Below are 24,414 nucleotides of genomic sequence, written 5' to 3' on the forward strand. Positions count from 1 at the left end.
ATAATGTCTTTACCAACATAGTTCTTTCTGACTTGAATAAGTTAGAGAGCATGCAGGACACCTGGCAAATGTGAGGGCTCTTCAGTTATGGGATAGTAACCTTTGGAGTCAGAAGAGAAGGTGTGTGCAAGACCTGCCATAATTTTGGTTGACCGCGTAAGTTATTCTTCCTTCTCAAAGCCCTGCCATCCATTTTGGTTGTGCTGGAAGATAACTGTCTTTGACTCTTGCAACCCTTAGCATTTCATCTGTCCATGTATTTTTTCACCTTCTCATTAGTGTTTTTATTTTTTTTCCATCTATTTAAACTGTAACTTCTTGGAAGAAAGTATCTCTGTTTTCACAATGCCAGGCAAAACAAAGCCCTGATCTTGTTCAGGTCCTTCAGTTTCTGCTGAAATAATTAATGAGGTTTTGTGTGAGCTGTTACGGAGTGTCTAGAGACTCTTAGATTTGCCTTCACAGTTGCTGTGCTGCACCTTGGCCGAATTGTTGTTTGTAAAGCAATTTTTGTCCCTAATATAAAAGACACTGTATAAAATCAGTTCCTATTATCTTTCCATATAAATTTTCCATCTGTATTGTAAGTTTAGAATTGCTGACTATCTCCTTAAATACTTCCAGATAATAATGTTACATGTTCTTCCAGCTAATATAAATCATTACTTTTTATCAAGCAATGCTTGGTGGTGGTAGAAATAATATGATTTACTGGCCTCCAGCCCAATCAGTTAATTACCTGCTAGTTACTTAAAGCACTTGGGGCTTTGGTTCGTTCCAGTGTAAGTTATTAACTTGCTGGTAAAGGATCAGTACCTCATAAATAGTTTCTCTAAATAACTGTACAATGCTGCTGAAGTGATAAGAATAAATATGTGAGGGAAAACTTTAAATTCCAGTTACATAAGGTGACTATTTTGATTTAAGATATCAAATATCAGCCCTGTATCCAGCATACAAGTGTCATAGTCTTGTTTTTAGGCACCTATTGGTCTTTGAAAGAATCTCAGTAGTTCACATGTACTGGACTGAATAAAGACTGACTTTTATTATTTTTTTTTTCCGTAATACTCAGTTTCTTTGGGTTTTGGTCATGTGCTTTTGAAACAATGCCAGCTGTAGTATTAGGCCAGGCATAGCTTTTGATAAGTTCATTGAGATACTTTACAATAGTTAAGGCTCTGTCTGTCTTAAAGCAACTGAGACAGGTAACAGTCTTTTTTGTGTCTCATTTTCTGTATCTCGTCCCTTTTTTTTTTCTCCACAGAAATCATAAGCCACTTATTTGTTTAAAATATGGGAGAATAGATTAAAAAATCACTGTTCTCAGAAGGAAAAGGCTGTGGCTCTGTTTGGCTGGGGAACCATCCTTTAGGCAGCTTATGTACCTGAAGTTAGAAAATCATTTTTCTGCAGACTTTGTACAGTTTGGGTTACAAAGAATGTCTCAACTGATAAATTGCTTTTGTAGCTCCAGGGGAGAGAAGAGATTTTGTAATTGGTAAGGTCCTAGGCCTTGCGTAGATCTATTATATCTGCTAAATAAAACGATGGGCAAGATAGCTAATTTAAGGACAGATATTACAGACTCTTTGCAAAGGACTGTTACAAAATTGTGTGAGATGAACTCCCTGAGAGAACTTAGCAAATATGCCTAGGTGAAAGGAATTACATTAATCCAGTTTCAGTTGTAACCTCAAGTGAGAAAAGTTAAAAGCTTCCTGTTCAAACACAGGAGAAAAAAAAAAAAAAAAAAAAAAAAAGGATGTTCTTCGTGTCTTGTGATTGTTATATTCATCAGGATGGGTGAGGAAACTTGGCAAGAGCCTGAAGCAGTGAATCACCATTGTAAATGGCTGGCCGGCTACCATTATTTTGAAATTATTTCCAGCTAATAAGATTTGTCAAGATCCAATCTGTTTGACCTTGCCTTGTTAGTATGGGTTTGAATGGTGGCTGAAGAAGTGAGAGAAGTAGGATGAGGAGACAGAACAGAGCACAGTCTGCACAAGGAGACTGAGAAAAGTAGTGCTTACAGTAGTGGGCATTGTAATTATATGGATAAGAGAGATAGGGGTCATGAGAGCAGGCACAATGCTAGAAAAGATGCTAAGAAGTTTAATGCTAGTTCTCCAGCCCTACAGATTCTTACAGCCTGCAGCAAAGAAGCTGCTGTACCCAAAACTACCCATGTGATGAACTGGCAGCAGTTGTGCTGCTCTGCTCTTTTGTTTCTACCAAGAAGCCTCAGCCAAGGTTGCATTGTACTGGGTGGTGGTTATAACATAAAGAATATTCCCTGTGCTGGGAGTTCAGCAGAAAAAATGAAAAGAATGGCTTAAAGAGGAGAGTAGATACAGAGGTGCAGACATGAATTTTGTTGTCCAAATTTGTATAGTGTGGCTAAGTTGATTACTAAGCTAGGGAGAGAGGCCAGATTTCCCAATTAATGAGTGCCAAGAGGAAAAATGTAGGTTTGCATCACTGTCGAGAGACAATTCTAACTGAAGGAAAAAAAAAAGACAAAAAAAAAAAAAAGACAAAAACAGATTTAGCTGAAATTGATTCTCAGCAGCAGGAACTGCCTGAGCTGATTATTTATACCTTTTTTTTTTCCCAAAACTATGGCAGGCTGTTCTTTTTTCTTTGCCTCTCCTTGTTTTTCTGTTCCCCTCCACAAATACTCTGACTTTTAGTCCTCTCAAATTTACCATCCCATCTCTCTTTGCTCACAGAACTGGAAGGAATTCTCTGCACTAGTGCAAAAGTGATAGCTTCTTTCATCCTGCACACTGAAGTTAACTAACTTGTGCGTCTCTGAACAGAACTGATAAAGACTGCTAAGACACAGTGGTCATTTTCAGTCTTCAATAGCTTGTCATATTTTAAAATTCTTGTGAAAGAGCCATGTGTTAGCTAAGTGATTCCTAATAGGGGTGCTTGTGAATAAAATATACCAAATTATATCTGATTTTACAATAATAGTGTTAGAATATTTTTTTTTTCTAAAATCTAACTTAAGTCTAATAAAGGGATCAATCTATAACAGCACATCTGTGCTGTTTAAGTCATTGGAATTAGTGGCACATGCTCTTTGCAGTCCCCAGATTATGTATAAGCACTGAAAATGGTTGTGGTTTTGTTCCTTTCATACCAGGAATGTTCAAGATTTAATGCTCAGCCCTAGCTTTTACATCGGATGATTTATATCAGATGATTTGAGCAGTCTGTGGAGCAGTATAGGAACTATAGTGTTAGTACTTCTATGTGATGGGGGGGGGGGAACAGCGATTAACTTGCCTGATTTCTTTTTTTTTTTTCTGGTTTTATAAAGTCACCATTATGGTTTTTGTACCTGGGTGAGAAGATTGTTAGGTTTAAGGTGCAAGTTCTAACTTGCTTAGACAAGTATGTGTGCGATGATCCCTTTTCAGGTTTTGAATATTTGCCCCCCATTTAATTTAAAATGACTGAGTACTAGGTTAGGATAGATAAAAGCTATTTGGAGAGTGCAGTGGCATAGTCAGATGAAGAGTGGCATAAGTCTCACAAAAACAGTTCATGTAAATTTAGAGAAAGAAGAGAATTAGTCAGCGTAGAAAGCTAAAAGCCATATGAAATTGAAGTTTACTCCCTACTCTGCAATAGACACTGAGTTTACACAAAAATTACAGCAAATGAGTAAACTGTTTGTGTTTTTGTTTGTTTGGTTGGTTGGTTTTTGTTCAAATACCAATACATTGGCGCTCTGTTTCTTCACTTGCAGCTGCACTCAGAGCTTGTGTTGATGGAGGTGCTAATCATCTATATCACATCACAGAAGGAAGCCAGGAAAGGTATGCTAACAATAATCATGATGTCATCTCTTCTATATTAAAGTAAAATGTGGAGGAACGGGATCTGATCACTCCAGTTACTGAAGTAGCTGCCAGCTCTGTACATGATACTTTAACAAACTGTGGCCACACGGTAGAAGTGAACAAAACACCCAAGACCAATATGCATATGCACAACTCCTGAGAAAACGCCAAATTAGTGTATTGTACTACAATTAGTTTTCAATTATGAATGGTTTTTTTTCATACCCATAGGTTGGCTCATACTTAATTTAATAATTTTATCTTCTGCTCAGGTCTTCAGAAGGTGAGGCTTATTTGAAATGTTTGGTGTAAAGGATTGATTAGCTAGGAACACAAAGATCAGCTAGAACTGGATTCCAAAAAGTACTTCTTCCTTGAAAACTGTTGCAATTGTTCTATGCAAGGGCAGAAAAAGAGTGGAGCGCTGACATCCATCTCACTTTGCATGACAGCTAGCTGGGCAGCAGCTATGAGAGTCATGTAGTAGCAGGTAGTATAATGCCTTCTCTCCTATACCTTTAATTACTTTTCCCAACTAAAAGTTTAAAAACACATAGGTAGCTTAAAATACCTTCTTTCCCTAAGCCCACTGTTTATAGCTTGTTTATAGCTCTGTTTTCAATCTGTCTTATTTTATGCCTCCATCAGAGCTAGGGCTTCACTGAAGGCTCTGGAAAAACTTGTGCTCTTAGCAAGGGATGACAAGAGGAACATCTGATATCTCTCACCAGGCACTGAAACAAACTATGTCCTCTTCATTCCTCTTCTGAGGCCTTAGAAACAATCTGCTTGCACTGTGAAGTGAGTGGGTACTAAAATAGGATGTCTACTTTTTCTTTTTAGTTACTACTGATTTAGTGTCAGGACTTCATACACATTCAAAAGCAAGTACAGAGCTTGTGTATAAATGTATGCGCCAGTAGAGGATATAAATTTGAAAGAGGAATCATAGAAAGGCTTAAGTTGGAAGGGACCTTAAGGATCATCTAGTTCCAACCCCCCTGCCATGGGCAGGGATGCCACCCACTAGATCAGGGTTGCCCAGGGCCTTGTCCAACCTGGTCTTGAACACCTCCAGGGATGGGGCATCCACAATCTCTCTGGGCAACCTGTTTCAGTGCTTCACCACCCTCTGAGTGAAGAATTTCCTCCTAATCTCTAATCTAAATCTGCCCTCTTTTACTTTAAAACTATTCCCCCTTGTCCTATCATTATCTGTCTGCGCAAAAAGTTGCTCTCCACCTTTTTGATAAGCCCCCTTTAAGTACAGAATAGCCACAGTGAGGTCACCCTGGAGCCTTCTCTTCTCCAGGCTGAACATCCCCAGCTCTCCCAGCCTTTCTTCACAGGAGAGGTGCTCCAGCCCTCTGATCGTCTTCATGGCCCTCCCCTGGAGCTGCTCTAACAGCTTCACATCCTTCTTTGTTGGGGGCCCCAGACCTGTATGCAGCACTCCAAGTGGGGCCTAATGAGGGCAGAGCAAAGGAGCACGATCACCTCACTTGACCTGCTGGTCATTGTTCTGTTGATGCACCCCAGGATGCAGTTGGCCTTCTGGGCTGCAAGCATACACTGATGGCTCATGTCAGGCCTTTTCATCTACCAAATTCCCAAGTCCCCTCTGCGGGGCTGCTCTCAGTGTGTTCTTCTCCCAGTCTGTCCTCATGTCTGGGATTGCCCTGACCCAGGTGCAGCACTTTGCACTTGGTCTTGTTGAACCTCTTTATGTTCACATGGACTCACTTATCAAGCTAGTTCAGGTCCCTTCGGATGGCATTCCTTCCTTCTGCTGTATTGATTGCAGCACCCAGCTTGTGTGTCATCTGCAGACTGGCTGAGAATGCACTCGATCCCATTTACTACATCTTTGATAAAGATATTAAACAGTGCTCGTACCAAAATACATCCTTGAGGGACACTACTTGTCACATAGAACCACTGACCATCACTCTCTGGGTGCAACCGTCAAGCCAATTCCTTACCCACTGAATGGTCCACCCATCAAATCGATATCTCTCCAATTTGGAGATCAGGATGTCATGTGGGACTGTGTCAAAGGCCTTACAGAAATCCAGGTGATGTAGCTACAAGATATATATCATTCAAGATGATGTATCTTCCTGTCCTTCAAAACAAAGATGAAAATTCGAGAGGAAGACTGTAGTGTTCAAATGGAAGTTAACTTAAAATTGGTCACCTGTGAGAATTTTATTGTCTGAGATCTATGACTGCTAATACCCAGACTGAAAACTGTTGAGCACTACCAAATACTACGTGTATCCCTTACATAATCTTCTATTTCTCTTCTCCTAGTAGTTGCTTGCAGAGCCATGCACACCTTAATCTCGAATACAAATGGAAATTTTTTTGACTTGCAGCAAGCGGTTCTCTTTGATAATGGTGATTCTTTCCAAGGAGACACAAAGGGAGAAAAGAAGCAACGTTTTAGAGCTTTCATTTTAACTTCTCCTGTAACCCATTCATCTCTTCTGCACACCTTTATATTCATATTAAATAAATATAATTCAGGGGAAAATGGATTATTATACCTTGGCTGAATAGTTCTTTCAGTCTTACGTACTTGGCCCTTGGAGTATTTCTTTTCTCTATCTTTTTTCTTTTCTTCTTAATTGCTTTGGGTAGTAGGTATATTTTACCTTCAAAGTGATTCTTATGAAATAATAAAAAAAAAAAGGACCTGCATAATTTTAATTTTTGTCTTTAAAGATATCATGCTGCTGGAAAGAATATTCATTTACTTCTATGAAGCATTTTCCCTACAATTCCCTGTCCAGTGTTATTAATAAACTGTCTGCTCAGACTCTACTGACATGTTAATCTTTTTTTAATGCTGCCATAACCTTCTGTTTAAAATTCTGTTTTATTCAAAGTCTTGATAGCTAATTGTATTGTATCAAAACCAAAAAAAAAATTTAGTCCTTTAATTTTAGAGAGATTATTATATGCAAGAGATTTGAATAAAGAACTTGATTGATATTTTTGGCTTGATTCTCAGTGACACCTGAGATGTCTTTTTGCTGCTCTGGCAGTGTGAATCTTTTAGAATCAGAAGAAATTATAATAACATTCTCGGAAAAGGACAGCTTGCATTTTGGGACTCTTATTTTTCTTCGTTTCTTCGTTTGGAGGTAAGTGAAATTGTTGTTGGTATTTTGAAAGGTCCATTGCAAATTCCTAAAAAAATATAGGTCTGGAAATGAACTCAAGAGATCTATCCATCTTTTTCCTTGCCTCAGGGTGAAAACAAACCTGACCATTCCATTTTTGACAAGTCTAGGTAGCCAGTTCTTAAAAAATCTTTTACTGGGAATCCCTCCACCCCTATCCAGCTTCTAAAACAGACCCAGCTTGTTTGGTCTTCCCATATAGGTCACCATTTTATTGCTGTTCTTGGCCTCTCTTCAATTAGGACAATTAAGAGAGTCTGTATCTGTCTTAAAGTGCTGTGGCTGAAGCTGGACAAGAGGCTCCACAGGAGACATATCCAGTGGTGAACAGTTTCTTTAACTTGCTTCTTGGGTCAAGTCAGCCTATGCTTTTGAATGAAAAGCAGCAAGTGCAGATTTAAAGACTCACTGCTTCCTACCTCTGTGCTGTCATCTACTGGCAAGAAAAATGGTGAATAGGTTTCTGCACCATCCATCAGTATCTTGACTTGGTTCTGTGCTTGAGTGGTTCACCTCTTCCATCAAGTGAAGGAAGTTCTCACCTTTCTGCTTCACAGCTCTGCGTAGACTGGATTAGCAATGTGTTCATGAGATTAGATCTGTAGGTCATGAGATTAAAGTATATAAAGCGTTACACATCTTACTTTTTTTTTGGTGTGTATGTGCGTGTCATTTCTATGATGTGTTTGTTTTGCCTATAAATTCATGTGAAAAATAATCCGAATCCCAATTATTGGGGAGGGCAAGTGGCAGAGGAGTAATGAGATACCCTTCATTTTGGTAACTACTTATGAGGAGAAATCATGCTGTTTTTTTCTCAGTGGTGTGTTAAAAAACAAATTACCTTCTAGAGCAGGAGAGGCAGGAAGAGTAACCAAAAGGGCAGGAACCTTTTCTTTAGAGATACCTATCCATGGGCACTATCTGTGTCAGGGACAGAGGAATGGCAAAAGAGAAGAGACTGACTCCTGTGCTCTGTGCTTTATTATTATTATTATTTTCTCTCTTTCTACCTAATAGCCTTTCTAACTGTGAGAGTTTATTTTCCTTAGACTACTGTTTTTTCTTTGTTAACATCTGTTCCCACTTAGTAATAAGATTACTGCTAAACTGTTCTTGATTGCTAAACATTTTCAGCTAATCAGAGTTAAAGGTGAGTTACTGATCTTTTACACTGATTTTTTTGCTCTGCCTTATTCTGTCTGCCTTTCCTGCCCTGTTGTGTATTTCTCTGAATCCCTATGAAGCACTGTTATCCACTTCAGAGTTAGGTCCCTGCTTATCTGTATCACACTACAGCAACTTCTTTCTCAACACTTTCTGATTAAATCTTAAGGCATCGATTAACCTCTGTGTCACTAGCTTTGGGGTATATGAAGGTGAAGACACATCGAAAACTATCACCGCATTGGCACCTGTAAAAACGATCATTAGTACTTGTGTCTCAGATGCTGTTTTCCAGAGAGATGTCAAATCTGTTGTGTACTCAGGTTTTGCAACTTTAAGAGCTTTAGGTCAAAGCGGTGAGCAGTGGGCTCTGTAAGAGAAAAGATGATCCTATCATAGGAACACTGGCTATCTGGTATTTGGTTTAGTATTGCAGTATATCTTACTGTGCGACATGAGGTGGGGTGCCTGCAGTGGTTAAGGATATTACTTATGCTACAAATCCAGTTTCTTTCTGTGAAACAAATGAAGTATAAAAGTAGCAGTGAAGCTTGAAATGATTGTGTATTATGATGTAGCGTTTCCTAAATATAAAACATACATGTGATGAACTTCACTGACGCATAGAAATCCAGTTGCTACTATATAATTCATCTCTGAACCAGACATGCAGCAAGGCAGCTCTAAGAAGCTCTACATGTGTATTTGAACATTAAGAACAAATTTGGTTAAATATTTTAGTAAATATTTATAAGTTTGTAAATATTTTGGTACATATTTTATATAATTGTATATAAATGTTTAGTATTATTATATAATATTATATGTAATTTTGTTAATATTGTCAAGCAAAAGAGAAACAGTGGGGCAGCATCTAGCAATGCCTATGAGTAAAATGAGATCCTTGTCTTGTTTCCTGAATAACCTTCTACTCGTGGAAACGTGGGTCCCTAATAGGATCATAGAGTGAGAAATTCAGATATACTTCAATATGTTCCGTATTGGATTAGAAATAGGGTACTTATGAAGGTAATTAGCCATTGATGTAGCTTAATGTAGGGTTGAGAGGAATTCTTTGCTTGAACTCTTCAGATTAAACTGGGTATTGCTTTTAAGCCATCTTATATTCAGGCAAAATTTAGGGCACTGATGCAGAAAACATTGGATGATGTTTTCTTTGTATGGAGTTATACTAGAAGAGTACAATGACCTTTTCTTGTCTTTAAAATCTATTCATTGTATGTTTTGGAGAGGATGTGAGATGTGATGTTTTTTCTTTATTAATGTTGATAAAAGGATATGTTTCTGTAGAGTTTAAAAAAAAAAAAAAAAAAAAAAAAAAAAAGATAATATTGGCTTCTCCAAAACATCAGGGTCAAAACTATTTTAAATGGCTTTTCTGCTGTTGCTGGTGGTGAATAATTCTTTGAATTCATGGATTACAGTCTAAAAGCCAAGAATGTTGAGAGCTGAGGTAGTGCTTTATTTGTCAAATGGCTTAAAGAAATCTTTTACGTCAGACTTTTTTTTATGTGACCCAAAGACTGTAATGTTTTTTAAAGATCAAAATCAGGATCTTGAGTTTATCTTATTAGATGTATCAGGAGTGTCCAGAAAACCCTTCCTATCTATAGTCTGCTCCTTTACCTGACTTGGGATCCATCTTTAAATCCTAGAAAACTACCAGCCAAGAAAGAAGAAAAAGATGAGCCCATTTGGAGTTGAATCATGTGTTTGTTTTAGGTAGTGCAGATCAGAAATTCTCAATATCAAGGTATATTAGAATCATATACCTTTTGACTTTTTTCATCTATATCTTCAATACAATTACTTTCACTCACAAGTTTATATTTTCAAATACATATTTATTCCAGTAGGCATGTGCTTTGTAGTTCAAAGTTTCCTAATTCAGAGTTTATTTTGGAAAAAAAAAAAAAAAGAAAATCCTTTCAAGAGAGACACATAGATTCAGTCCTCAATTTAAGCTAAGACTAACTTCCTGTAATAGTAGGTATTTCTTGAAACTACTAGGGCAATAATATCACTAAGCTATATAAGTATATCAAGCTTATTGGGTCTCTGAATCAAATGATCACAGAAATGATGAGAGGTGAAAATGACTGGTGCTTTTGAACAAGATTTACTGCTGGGTTCCTCTTGATATTAAACATCAGTATAAAGTCAGACCAGGAGTATGTATTCCCTGGAGTTATTGATTAAGTCATTATAGTTCTTTAATTCTGTTCACTTAGTCATCCAATGCTATAAATGAAGAATCTGGGAGTTATGCAGCCATAATTCAGATTCTGTTGAGAATTTTAGAAGGGGCAGAAGAACAGTGTTCTGCAGATCACACCATGGGGAGATAAGTTTTGAACGAGATACTGGTGGAAGCATCTGTAAAAGCTGTTTTAGAGTTAAGTTTGCTTGGAGTTGCTTGGAGATCTACAAAGATGGAGAAAGACCAGCTGTATGAGGAGCAGCTGAGGTCCCTTGGTTTGTTCAGCCCCGAGCAGAGCAGGCTGAGGAGAGGCCTCATGGCGGCCTGCAGCTCCCTCACAAGGGGAGCGGAGGGGCAGGCGCTGAGCTCTGCTCTCTGGGGACAGCAACAGGACCCGAGGGAATGGCATGGAGCTGGGACAGGGGAGGGTCAGGCTGGGGGTTAGGGAAAGGGTCTGCACCCAGAGGGTGGTCGGGCACTGGGACAGGCTCCCCAGGGCAGTGGTCAGAGCACCGAGCCTGCTGGAGTTTAAGGAGTGTTTGGACAACACTCTCAGACACATGGCCTGTTTTTTGGGTGATCCTGTGTTAAGCCAGGAGTTGGACCCAATGATCTTTGTGGGTCTCTTCTAACTGAGGGTATTCTATGATTCTAATTGTAGTTGCTATTATATTCCATAAGCCATAACAGAAACTGTACATGGGCTTTTCCACCATCCCCTCAACCTGAAAATCAAGCAGCAAATTATTATCTGATTAAAAAAAAAAAAAAAAGACAACAAACAACAACAAAAAAAAAACACCACCAACAACAAAAAGCCCAACGAAGTACTATAAATATTATCAGAATTTGGTTGAGACAAAATTATTTATGTTGAATTTCTTATGTTTGCTATTCAAGATGGAATTTGTATGCTAAATTAATATTTATAAGTAATAATGAGGGGAGGTTGCACTGTTGTCTACTGTTGTGACTCCCAGAAGTTGGACCTTGCTAAGAAAAAAGGATTAGTCTCATCATACTCTTGCAGAAGCTATGAAACAGCTAGCTTTTTATCATTGAAGTATACATGTCACAGAAACATGCATGTGTTGTTTCTTTTATTTCCGGATTTTTTTGTTTGTTTGTTTCTGGAGACTGAAAGTTACAGCTTTAGGACAGGACATACAGTTTTTTTACAAAATAACAAATGAAAAGAAAACTAGGTAAACAACTAGGTAAAACATCAGAATGCCATTTCCAAAATGAATTCATTGAATTAACAAGTGTCAGAGGCAGGTGTACCAGGCTTTCTGCTGAATAAAAGTGAGAATACTGTCCACTGATTAAAAAAACAAAACAAAACAAAACAAAACAAAAACACACTGTGAATAAAGAGCTTTTTATTACTGGTTTTCTCAATGTTATCCAGTGAGTTACCAGATCATCTCTGATTCTCAGTCAATCAGTCTTAAAATGAGGAAATGAACCCTTAAGAAGGGTTAAAATGCTGTCCTTGTTCACATAGTCTCATCAGAGTTTCTGACATTCTTTGTCACAAGTTCAACCTATAAAGGGAATAAATATGATTCCTCCTCAAATCAGTATTTAATAAGGAATTTAATAAGGAGTAGTAGGTCCTAGTTGGAGCTGGACTTTACCCACACCATCATTTCAGGTACCTACATGTTTTGGCATAAATGCACAGATTTTTATTTTGATACTTCAAGGCATTCAAAAAATATGTTAGGATTCTGTTATTTTAGCCACATTGACAGACCTAACTGTGAAACTTTGCTTTTGTGAAGTGATCCTGATATACTTGATGGGAAGGACCAGAACACAAGTCTGAAGAGATGGAGTGACCAGCAAACACAAAACAGACAGAGTAACTTAGAAACCAGGTCTCCTGGCTGGCGGTGAGGTGCTCTGCCCATAAAACTGTGCTGTTCCAGTAAGAGCACATAAGCCAAGTTGTAATTGCCAACCAGTAAAATAAAGGGTCATGATTTGTCCGGAACAGTAATTCTGGAAAAAAAATACGGAAAAAAAGTGGCTGAGGAAAGGAGAATATAGGGACACCATCAGTTAATCCCAGGTCTCTCAATCAGAAGGTTTGTCTTGCTTCAGCTTCTTCAAATAGCTGCATCTGGGCCTCTAGTGTACTGTAAGTAGAGGAATGTCATCGCCATCTGGGTGATTTCTGGCTTTATGACATGGTAAAAATCATTTATGGCCACCCTGATGCTGGAAGTTAGAACTTCATAGCGATAAAATATCTGTGCATTGAGTCACCACTGGAAAAATCAGCTCAGCTAGGAGTCCTGAGCTGGCCTAGGAGCACCCCTGCACTTTATAGTGTTTTGGTTCATTGTGCCTAAGGAGCTATTCTCAGGATCCAGGGAAAGTTGGCTCTGTGTGTAGTGCTAGGGTGAAATGTATGCCCGTGTTTCTTTTGGATCTCTAAATATCAATAGAAATGAAGTATTAGGCAGGCAAGGCTTAGTTTTATGGACTGATACTTTTTACAAGTGTTTCAGGGTGAAGTGGGAGTTTTACCTTGCTTGAAACAAAGCAAAAGTTGGAAGTTCTTATAAGTCATCTGGATCTTTGCAGCAATAGTACTCACCATCTAAAACTTAAAATACGAGCTTTATATTGAACATGGCTAGAGTGATCTTAAATTTGAAAGAAACTCTTTTAAGATTGAGAGGAAGGCCAAGAAGGCAGATCTGTGTTCGGTCTGGGAGCACAGAAATACATACACTATAATTGCCTTAAAATGAATGTTAATAAATGACCTTGAAGTTGGCTGATCTGTACTGTTGCCTTTCAGAGATTTAGGGAAGGGTTATCAGTGTTGCAGTACCTGTTAATTTTGTAGATTTTTTTTTTCACATAATGAAAATGGGAAGAGAGAGGGCATGGTCCCTTCCAGATGACTTCAAATTACCAAATAATACTTAAAGGGACTGAATACAAATAACACCCAAAGATAATTATTCAGATTAGTTTTTGCTGTCTCTAAAATGTTCTTTCAGTAAACTTATTAGTGATTGTTGAAGTGTAAACATATTCTGGTTGTTTACTTCATGAGTTTCTTTCCAATTCTCTTTTTCCAGTAGGCTCTGCTCTCTTTTTATAAATATGTGAAAGCCTGAAGTTCTGACTTTTAACAATTTGCATTCAAATGGGCACCTTTATTCTGCGAACAAATGATTATACACTTCAAATCTGTTTAAATTTAGTGTTAGTGAAGCCAGTAGCTTGCAAAGGTGGTGGGGAGGGGAGGGGGGCAACTTTATGCTTTCTAGAATGTAATGAGAAATAAAACTTTAAAATACAAATCCATTTATCTTTAAACTATTTCCCCAGTTCCTCTGCTAAGATTTGTTTTTAAATCTAATTGTATTCCAAAAGAGCATTTCCATATTACAAATTGACTCTTTCAGCTTTTCATTTTAAAGTGTTCTGAGTCACAGCTGTTTTCACAGAAAATGCTATCAAGAACAAGAAACTATGCCCTCTTACTATGATCAAGGCTACTTATTAGCATTGATAAATGAGAATGAGAGCCTTATACTTAAATTCTCAAATTAACTATTTAGGGGAATGAGATATAAATAATGTCTCCTTTCTTGCCTAGTGGTTAAGAATACCCCATGCCTGTTTTGAAGAGGACAAACCATGGAACAAAAACTGCAGAACCAGCTGTAAAGCTAACCATATGAAGAGCTGAGCAGTATTTGATCAGTTGGAGCGGGTATAGTTGCCAGGCAGCTCTACAGATTTCATAAATGAAAACACAGGGATTAATCCTTGGTACAAAGTTAGAGCCTCAAAAGATCGTAGAGCTAGTTTTTGGTGCTATTATAAATAATTTACTCAAGCAGGTGGGTAATGTGTACAGTGGTACCTCCAATGCCGCTTTTGGTTACATTCACATTTAGTGAAGCTCAAAAATCCTTCAACTCATAGTTCACATTAAAGCAGCGCTCCTAGGTGAGTGAACACACATCTGCAAGCCACATACTGCCTCCTTTGTTTGGATATCAATCTAGGCTTTTTGCAAAATGAGTTAAAAAAAAAAAAAAAAAAGTCTTCTAATCCCTTGATTTAGTTGAATTTAAAAATATAGATTATTTGCTGTCCCTGTCTTCCATGCAGACTGCTTCTAAAATGTTTGGGGCAATGTCCCTGAAGGGCACAGTGAATGTCAATGATAGAGAGTACAGAGAATTCTAAGTTTTGAGCAAGGGACAAAAGATCATTTGGGTAACAAGTGAAAATACAAGGGCAGTGATGTAAAAAGATATTCAAAAGGTTGTTGGAAATGGCATGAGCTATACGAAAGTATCTCGCAGACTAGCAATTCCAAATAATTGAGCAGAATGGAGTCTGATCATGTGGCAGTTAGGGATGTGGCAGGATGTGAAACTCATGAGGTTGACAGGATCGAAGGTTACAGAGAGTAACCTTCAAATAAATGGAGATGAATGAAGGTCCACTGGGGTTGTCTAATGATGCCTCTTTAGCTGTATGAGACATCTGTATGAGCAAGTCTATCTGCAGACTGGTTTTGGTGTCACTGCAGACCTCTAGACTAATACTGGTACATCATTCAGCTCTAGCTCATTAGCCCATCTAAGAAACTAAGAGTGGGCAGAAATATGCACTGAAGGCATTAGGATGAATTCTGAAACCAGAGTTAGCTTGGTCAGATTATGCTGTATACCAGACACAATGCTTACAATTTTATTTATTTATTTATTTATTTATTTATTTATTTGTAAGCACTATTGCAAATACAACCACTTCACAAAGGCAATCAACCTGACATACCAAGTCCCACCATTAAACCTTACCCCTTAGTGCCACATCTTCACATTCCTTAAATACCTCCAGGGCTGAGGACTCTACCACTTCCAGTGCTTGGCTACTCTCTCCATGAAGAAATTCTTCCTAATATTCAATCTAAACTTCCCTTGTGCAATGTGAGACCATTACCTCACATCTTCTTACTTGCAGGTAAATCCAGGTAGACAACATCCACAGCCTTTTCCTCATCTACTAAGCAGGTCATCTTGTAATAGAAGATTAGGTTAGGCAGGACCTGTCTTTCATAAACCCAAGCCAGCTGATTCTGATTACATGGTTGTCTCCTATGTGCCCTGTGATGACACTAAACCTTATCCTGATCTCTCATCAGTACATTCCCCTCACATACAATGAAGGATGGAGAGGCTCCTTAATCCTCCTTTTGCTGTTTCTAAGAGCGTTTTTTTGTGTTTCTAAAAGCATTTTTTTCTTTTAATTTAGTGCACTAGCTAAATGGAGTTCCAGTTGGGCTTTGGCCCTTCTAATTTCTCTCTGCACAACTTGACGACAGGTCTCTAGTCCTCCGGAACTGCCTGCCCTTCCTTCCAGAGTTTGTAAGCTCTCTTTTTTGCTCTGAGTTCTAGAAGCAGCTCTCTGTTCTTCCAGGCTTCTCCCCACAGTGTCTTGACTCTTGGCACATCGGTACAAGCTGTTCTTGTGCCTTTAAGATGTCCCAAAAAGGTCCAGCCTTCCTGGGGCTCCTTTACCTTTCAGAACCACTTTCCAAGGGACCCCATTAACCCGTTCTCTAAACAGGGCAAAGTCTGCCCTCTGGAAATCCAAGGTAGCAGTTTTACTAATTGCAATACTGACTTCACTAAAGACCAAACACTCCATGATTTCATGCTCTCTGTGATCAAGGCAGCCTCCAACCATCACATCACACACAAGTTCTTACCCATTTCCAAACATCAGGTCAAGTGGGACACCTTTTATAGTTGGCTCACTCACCACATGTTTCAGGAGGTTATCCTCCACATGTTCCAGAATCTCCTAGACTGTTTCCTCTCTGCTGTACTGAATTTCCAGCAGACATCTGAGATGATGATGTCTCTCATCAGAACAAGGGCTAGTGATCATGAGAACTTCAGAGAGATGAGAGAAAAGAGCAGTAGATGAAGGTCTAGATCATAATTTCAGAATACCATCAAAGTACTTGTCTGGTGTGAGACATAATTGCATCATGAACACATTTGGAATAAATGCACATCTATCCTGCAGTAATTGTTTTTATTTCGAATAAGTACAGATGCACATACTGTATAATTAAGGAAGTACTGAAATGGATTAAGGACGAAGTGCATTCAGATAAAAAGCTTTTATTGGCTTTGGACTGATTTCCTGGTTTATTCCTTTGTTTAACAATGGTTATTGAGCTAAACTAACTGTTAAATGGAAGGAAAATAAAAAGTTGAATGAATAATACTTAGGAAGAACCCTAACATGAAGATGAATGCAACTCAATATGGCTGAAATTTGTCTTTTATTCTAGAGACAGAGAAAACAAAGCTCACTAGTGAGTGTCTCTTTGGGCATACTATATGCAGATTCTGCTAGAAATGAGGTTTTGTTTTTGTTTGGAATTTTGAAATGCACTTAGTGAATGAGGGGAAACTGATTCCATGCAACTTGAGCTTTTTTTTTTTTTTTCTCTTGCTCAGCTTCAGGCTGAACATCCCCAACTCTCCCAGCCTGTTTTCATAGGCAGGTGCTCCAGCCCTCTGATCATATTCATGGCCCTCCTCTGGACCCACTCTAACAGCTCCACATCCTTCTTGTGCTGGGGGCCCCAGACCTTGATGTAGCACTCCAAGTGGGGCCCCACAAGCGCAGAGCAGAGGGGGACAATCACCTCCCTCAACCTGCTCATCACTCCTCTGCTGATGTAGCCCAGGATGCAGTTGGCCTTTTGGGCTGCAGGCGTGCACTCTGGCTCATGTCAAGCTTTTTGTCCACCAGAACCCCCAAGTCCTTCTCTGCAGGGCTGCTCTCAATGAGTTCCTCTCTCAGTCTGTCCTCATGTCTGGGATTTTCCCAACCCAGGTGCAGCACCTTGCACCTGGCCTTGTTGAACCTCATTAGGTTCATGTGGGCCTGCTTTTCTAGCTTGTCCAGGTCCCTTTGGATGGCGTTCTTTCCTTCTGGTATATCAACTGCACCACTCAGCTTAGTGTCATCTGCAGACTTGCTGAGGGTGCTCTTGATCCCACTGTCTGTGTAGTTGATAAAGATATTAAGCAGTGTTGATACCAAAACAGACCCCTGAGGGACACCACTTGTCACCAGCCTCCACTTGAACATAGAGCTATTGACCACACCTCTCTGGGTGCAACCTGCAAGCCAATTTCTTAACCACTGAATGGCCCACCCTTCAAATTGATATCTCTCCAATTTGGAGATCAGGATGCCATGTGGGACTGTGTCAAAGGCCTTACAGAAGTCCAGGTAGACATCAGTCAGTTTTCCCTTGTCAACTGATGCAGTCACTCCATCACAGAAGGCCACCAGATTGGTCAGGCATGACTTGCCCTTGGTAAAGTCATGCTGGCTGTCTCAGATAACCTTCATGTGCCTTGACATTGCCTCCAGGAGGATCTGTTCCATGATCTTGCCAGGCACAGAGGTGAGGCTCACTGGTCTGTAGTTCCCCAGGTCCTCCTTTCTACCCTTTTTAAAAATGGGGGTGATGTTTGCCTTTCTTCCAGTCACCAGGGACTTCACCTGACTGCCACGACTTTTCAAAGCCTGATGGAGAGAGCCTTGGTAACTCCATCAGGCAGTACCCTTAGAAGCCTGGGATGCATGTCATCAGGCCTCATAGCCCTGTGCCTGTTCAGTTTCATCAGGTGATCTCAAACCTGCTTGTTGCTTTCCATGGGAAAAAGCTCCCCCAGCCCCCTACAGGTTCAGGGAAATGAGGGATGTGGGAAGCCTGACTGGCAGTGAAGACTGAGGCAAAGCGGTTGTTTAGTACCTCAGACTGCTCCACGTCTTTCCTGATCTCATCCCTGCACATACAGACAGCATCCCTGTACTCTTCCCAGGCCACACATCCCTGCTTCCACTGCCTGTGCATTTCTTTTTTGTGGAAGGAACAGGTGTAAGCAGTTACACCGCCTCCGTACATTGTCCTGAATCCTTTCAAAGTAATTAATGCTTTACACGTCACATCACTTCTCCATTGATTGAAAATAAGGAAAGTGCCACTGCTGGATCCAGTCTTTTCATCAATCTGGTACTGCCCCAACAGCTGTGAAAATAATGGAACAATAATGAGCCTCTTAATGCTACTTTTTCAATTACTTGATCCTCCTGGGACATGCTACGCTTTTTATCTTTTGTGCTTTAAAAAAAATAACTTTTAGCTGTGCAAATGGTCTTTGGGTATCTATTACTCTGATTTCAGTCATTTCAGCATTGACAATAGCTGTAAACTGTTATTGCTTATTGTATTGAAAATTAGTCTTTGGTGCCCACACAGCGATCAAAGTACTTAGCATAGTCTTAGAAGTGGTAACACCAGGAATTGAATTCATCCTATAGCAAAAATTTGTTCTCAGACTAGTAACTCTTGAGGGATATCCCATCTACACAGGCTGACCCTCAAGCTGCCTGACTTTCCCAGGTTATTAAGAAATTCCATCTGGAAGAAGTTTCTTTCTTTTGAAATGAAGCTGGATGGCCCATTCAAGGTATGCACATCGTGTGGCTAAGGGGAGTGCGCAGAGAGGGTATTTGGGATCAGAGTATGCACGTATGCCATTTGCTCCATACTTCCTTCAGTGTGTCTTTAAGTATTCTGATCTCTGTGTAAAAGGTGTCTGGCATGTAAAAAATAATAGAAGCAGTAGATAATCATGTAGCTGTTCCCCTTCATTTGTTCATTATAAACATTATGGATAAAGAAGGGTGACTGCATAACTGAAAACAGTATTAGGGATTTGCAGCTTGAGACTGGATTATCCCATTACTGTGGAGAGAGCTAATATGATGCCAGTAAAGAAGATTGATAAGAATCAGAGGGTTATAAAATAATGTATTTTTAGAATGACTAATGTATAAAACAATGTCAGCAGATAAAAGGCTGCTTCTTCGGATTTTCTCCATCTTTTTCTTCAGTGTAAAAGAGAGTCTAGTGTTCAGGTGTAGCTCAAAGTAGTTAGCATGAGGGTAATGGGATTTTTAGGTTGTTGTTTGGTGGCATTGTGGTTTTTGTTTGTTAGTTGTTTTTTTGTTTGTTTGTTTGTTTTTGTTTGTTTGTTTGTTTTGATTTGATTTGATTTGGTTTTTTAGCATTCAGCTGCAGGCCAGAGTATTGAGGGCTGTGCCTATGATTGTCATCTCTTCCGTGCAGAAGTAAGTTACTTTTCAAGGGCTTGAAAGCATATGGTCTTTCTGTGCTGATGAACTGGAACAGTCTCTGGCTCTTTGGCATCAGGGCTTTGCCTTGGTGTTTAGGAGAGATGAGCAGGTTAGGTGACAGCCACTTGGCAAAAGCCTGAGGGGGCTGGGGGGGAGAAAAATAGGGAGCAGGGAACTGGATGGAAAAGGAGTGAAGCTGTTTTCAACAATAAAGTTAAAAAGGAAAAAAGTGTCAGGAATAAACCAGGCTAATAACTCCAGAGGAGCAACCATTATTCTGTCATAAGAAAGAAAGGAAGGTTTTACAGTAGTAAAGACAAGAAATGTGATTTGCCTCTGCAAGTTCCAGCAGTATCTGTGGGAGGATTGATGCTTTCTAATTTTATATGCTGCAGCGGGTGTGTTAAATGCTGTTGACGGATCAGATTGGAATTGTATGCACTGAGGTATTTTGAGTGGTGAGGGAAGGGAAGACTGCTCCAAAAATACAACTGAGAAAGGAAGTGTCAGTAAACAATTCAGTGCTATTTTTTTGTTAAAACATCATCAGCAAGGTTTGACAACAAACACTTCTAATTAAGAAACTGACAGCCGTGAGTGTCAATATCTCTTCTTTTGGATGCGTTTCATTTCAGAAAAAAATTGAAAACTGCGCATAAGGTGGGTTTGGGGTGGCTTAATACATGAGGGAACTGCGTGAGGAGCATGTATGGATTGATGGGGGTGTTAGCTCTCAGAGGGAATTCTCGGGATGATGAAGAACCTGCTCTGAGGAGTTAACATTACCGGCAAGTGAGCCGCTGAACCTGCTCCCACTCTGCAAGCAACCGCACTGATTGGCACCGAGGGGCCAACATTGATCCATCATCCTCAGCTCTGCAGCGAAGTAATGGAAGTGGCTGCATGCGCCGTGCTTCTCTCATCTTGTAAAGAAGGTTATTGCTCTCTGATTTCCTTTTAGAGTCAAAGCGTTTCAAATTGAACAGCAATTTCTGACAAAGACAGGTACTGGAACTGCCTGTGCAGTGATTGGGCTTGGGGGGACACCTACACTTTATGGGGCTTAAGCAGAGGAGAATTACATGGGTAAATCCCTCCTTGTTTCCTTACTCCCTTTTCCCTACCCCAAAGTCAAACTAGCAGGGAAGAACATTAGAGATCGTGTTTTCTGTAATGTCTTCTGGGAAAACTCTCATGGTTTCCTTTAATGTTAATCTAGTATCAATTTATGATTCTAATTTATATGCTCTGGCTCTTGTTTATTAAGTGACCACATGCAGGATTCTCGTATCTCATGCATTCCCCATAAAAGCCTCTGCATTTCATTAAACCTCAGCATAAAAGGAAATGTTTCCTGGCAGAGCAATATTCTAACAGCGTGGTGCAAGTGTGTAGAAGGGTCCCAAGGTCACAAACTCCTTTCAAAGGTTAATTAAGTATGAAAGAAAGGTATTCTGTCATAATTAAATAGTAATGACTGAGAGGCCAGGAATATTTGGTGTATAATGCAGTACTACAAGGCAAAGCCAAAATCACATGCAAATTTATTATTTTATTTCATATTCTATTATAAAATACCCTTGGGTGTTAGTGTAATTTTTGTTCTCCAACTTGCATATGACAGAAGGGGGATTAAGTGGTTAGCACTGCCATGCATATATGTGATGATAATACATCTCAGGAGCAGTTCTGAGCAGGCTGATAGCATTCCTGATACACTGAAGAGGACTTTTCATCAGGAGGGTGATGCCTTCATGATTCTGCAGAAATCACATTTTTAGTCAGAGTCGAACGGTCTTTCCCTGCTGCATTCACACGAGAAAAGCTGCTGCAATATTTCACTTCTTTCAGTATCACCAACAGAAATACAGTCATGTTCACGACCCTGTTTAAGAGCTCATCAGAATTTCTCTTTTCATTCTTGTGCTTCTGGGGTTTAATATTTCAGCATGTTCAAGTGTATTAGGCAGGATCTTGGCACAGGTCCACAGACAAGTTGTCAGTCCAAATGTAGATTTTTTTTTTCCCCCCAACCAGCATTGTAAATCAGCTGATTCTGATGTTCACACTCTGTTATCTGTGAAGTGAATGATTTTATTGGCCAAATGTATTATAATAATGTAGAACAGCATGGTTTACCAGTAAGTTGTAGTTTTAATTTCTTACTTCTGTGCTCTAAAAGTAATTTTCATTATGTTAGGCTTTTTTCTTTCATAGTACATCAGCATCTGAAAGCTGCATTTGTAAACTGTTTTGCCCAACTTCTGAAAGAATGGCATGTGTAAAACTGCTTATACCTAATAATGCCTGGACTCAATAAAGAATAAATGTGAATCTCAGAACCTGAATTTTGTAAAATTTTATAAAACTTAAGAATCTTTCTACATTACTTCAACCCTTCCATTTACCTTCATCAGTCAGGAGAGCAGCTGAAAAGAAATGACTCTTTGATTGCTCAACCTAGCCTCCAAAAAAAAAAAGGTGTGTTGGCTCATTGCTGCTGCAGCTTGACCCTTTTTGGGACCTGGACCCATCTGTCATCCCATGGCTCTGAGCGAAGTTTGTGTTCACCAACTGTCTCTGCATCATGGACCTAAGTAAGGCAGGTGGTGTTTTAGGAAATCAGGTAGCTGCATTGCCAAAAATAAGAGTGATGGGATCCTCCAAAACTGCTGCAGTGTGAATCACACCAGCTACCGCTACCTTAGTGAGAGAGCAGGTGTGCCTCACCTCCTGAGCTCACAGAGCTGAGTTTGAAGGTGGGAGTGGTCCAAAAATCTCTGTGCGTTTCCATCAGCATGTAATTACAAAGTCATGTTCATTACTGGCTGACTGGCCGTAGCTGCCTGGTGCCAACTTGTTTGGCATCTGAGCTTACGCAGGTATTTAGCAGCTGAGGATTTAGCTGGCATTTTTGCCTACAATGAAATGTAGTTCTCCATTAATCTTCAGGAGGACTTTCAGTTTTTCTCAGAGGACAACTGAAAAAAGTAACTTTGGTGAGAGTTCTTCTGTCATTCCAGTTAAACAGGGGTCTTTTTTCTCATTATCCGGCAGATTGGACTATTCCTCCCAACTGTACACACTTTTTGAAAACTCCCAACTGTACACATTTTTCAAAAACAAGCCTGTGAATTAATGATCTGCTGGTGTTAAAATGTGTGGAAAAAAACACATGGTAGTGAATTTCCCATAGCAATGGTCCACATTGCAATCCTGAATCTATCTCTTCTTAGCTTTTTCTGAGAGCCCATCATTGCTTTGGCATTATTTATGGGCATGATCTGTGTCCTTAAGGTCTATTTCTGATTCTGTAAGAAAAGTTAATTAGTGTTTTGAAATTTAATAAAAGATTACATGGAAGTGGTTACCATGATAATGTAACTTAGTAAGATAGTAGTTAGGGGGTTTATAAGTATTTTTTTAATCATAATAGTGAAGTTGATGTGTGAGATATTGTTATAATTCTTATAATAAATAGGGCATCAACAGTACCAGAGGTACATTAAAAGTTTTTTCAGCTGCTGTATTTCATATTTTTTTGAAATACAAAAAAATATTGATAATTTTGAAATACAAAAAAATTTTGATCGCCTCGCCATTTGCCGAGGCGATCGGCTCCGGGGCAGACGCGTTCTGCAGCGGAGCGGGGGATCGGGCCAGGCAGGGCTAATTTTTTCCGGCATCGAGCCTACTTGAGGGAGCCGCCAGGACCCGGCAGCCCTCGTGAGGGAGGCTGACGAGGCGAAGGCGGAGCCCGCGCAGGAAGGGCAGAGCGCTCCCCCTACACACAAACAACACCTCGTTAACAACAGCCGTAACTAGGCGATAATGGTCGCCACCAGGCACGGCGCGCTCTCCAGAAAGTCGGTACACACCCAGACCGACTACCCGTTAAAAAATGCCGCAGTTCAGGTCACCGGGTGCATGGAGTGTCTGAGCCTGTTGCTGCCATCGGCGGGAGGCAGAGAAACTGCGTGCGTGAGGTGCGAGCAGGTGGATGACCTGGTCCGCATGGTGGCGGAGCTCAAGGAGGAGGTGGAGAGGTTGAGGGCCATCAGGGAGTGTGAGCGGGAGATAGACTTGTGGAGTAACTCCCTGCAGGGCCTCAAGGGGAGGTGCCGAGGTGAGACTCCTCAAATGGGGGTGGACCCCCTGCCCTGTCCCTGTCGGGCAGAGGGAGGGGATCTGGGAGCTGAGGAGGAATGGAAACAGGTCCCTGCTCGACATCGCAGGCGATGCTCTCCCCTTCCGGCCCCACCTTCCCAGGTGCCCTTACACAACAGGTTTGAGGCCCTAGAGATTGAGAGGCCGGTGTGTGAGGAAGAGGTAGCAAATGTTCCCAGGAGGATGCCTGGGGCGAGGAGGTCGACTCCGCGCCTCAGGACTGCCTCCACCAAAAAAGACAGGAGGGTTATTGTTGTTGGAGACTCGATTCTTAGGGGAACAGAGGGCCCTATTTGTCGGCCTGACCCTACCTGTAGGGAAGTCTGCTGTCTCCCTGGGGCCAGGGTCAGGGACGTTGCCAGGAAGCTTCCTAACCTGGTACGCCCCTCTGACTATTACCCCCTTTTGATAGTCCAGGCGGGCAGTGATAACATCGAAGAGAGAAGCCTCAAGGCTATCAAAAGGGACTTTAGGGGAATGGGTCGGTTAGTGGATGGAGCGGGAGTGCAGGTGGTGTTTTCGTCCATCCCTACAGTGGCAGGGAGGAGTTCAGAGAGGACACGGAAAGCCCACCTGTTAAACACGTGGCTCC

The 24,414-nt window shown here is 40.3% G+C and overlaps 1 protein-coding gene across 3 annotated transcripts in view; it reads left to right on the plus strand.

Annotated features, from left to right (window-relative positions):
* TPK1 (thiamin pyrophosphokinase 1) overlaps positions 1–24,414 on the plus strand; it is a 323,634-nt gene that overhangs the window by 119,362 nt on the left and 179,858 nt on the right. For all 3 annotated transcript variants that reach the window (XM_032182791.1, XM_032182789.1, XM_032182790.1), the window contains one exon: positions 3,767–3,836. In XM_032182791.1, the coding sequence (XP_032038682.1) occupies positions 3,767–3,836 (70 nt within the window). The remainder of the gene's footprint in view (positions 1–3,766; positions 3,837–24,414) is intronic.

The sequence above is a fragment of the Aythya fuligula genome, chromosome 2 (genome assembly GCF_009819795.1).
Source record: "Aythya fuligula isolate bAytFul2 chromosome 2, bAytFul2.pri, whole genome shotgun sequence".
Taxonomy (NCBI): domain Eukaryota; kingdom Metazoa; phylum Chordata; class Aves; order Anseriformes; family Anatidae; genus Aythya; species Aythya fuligula.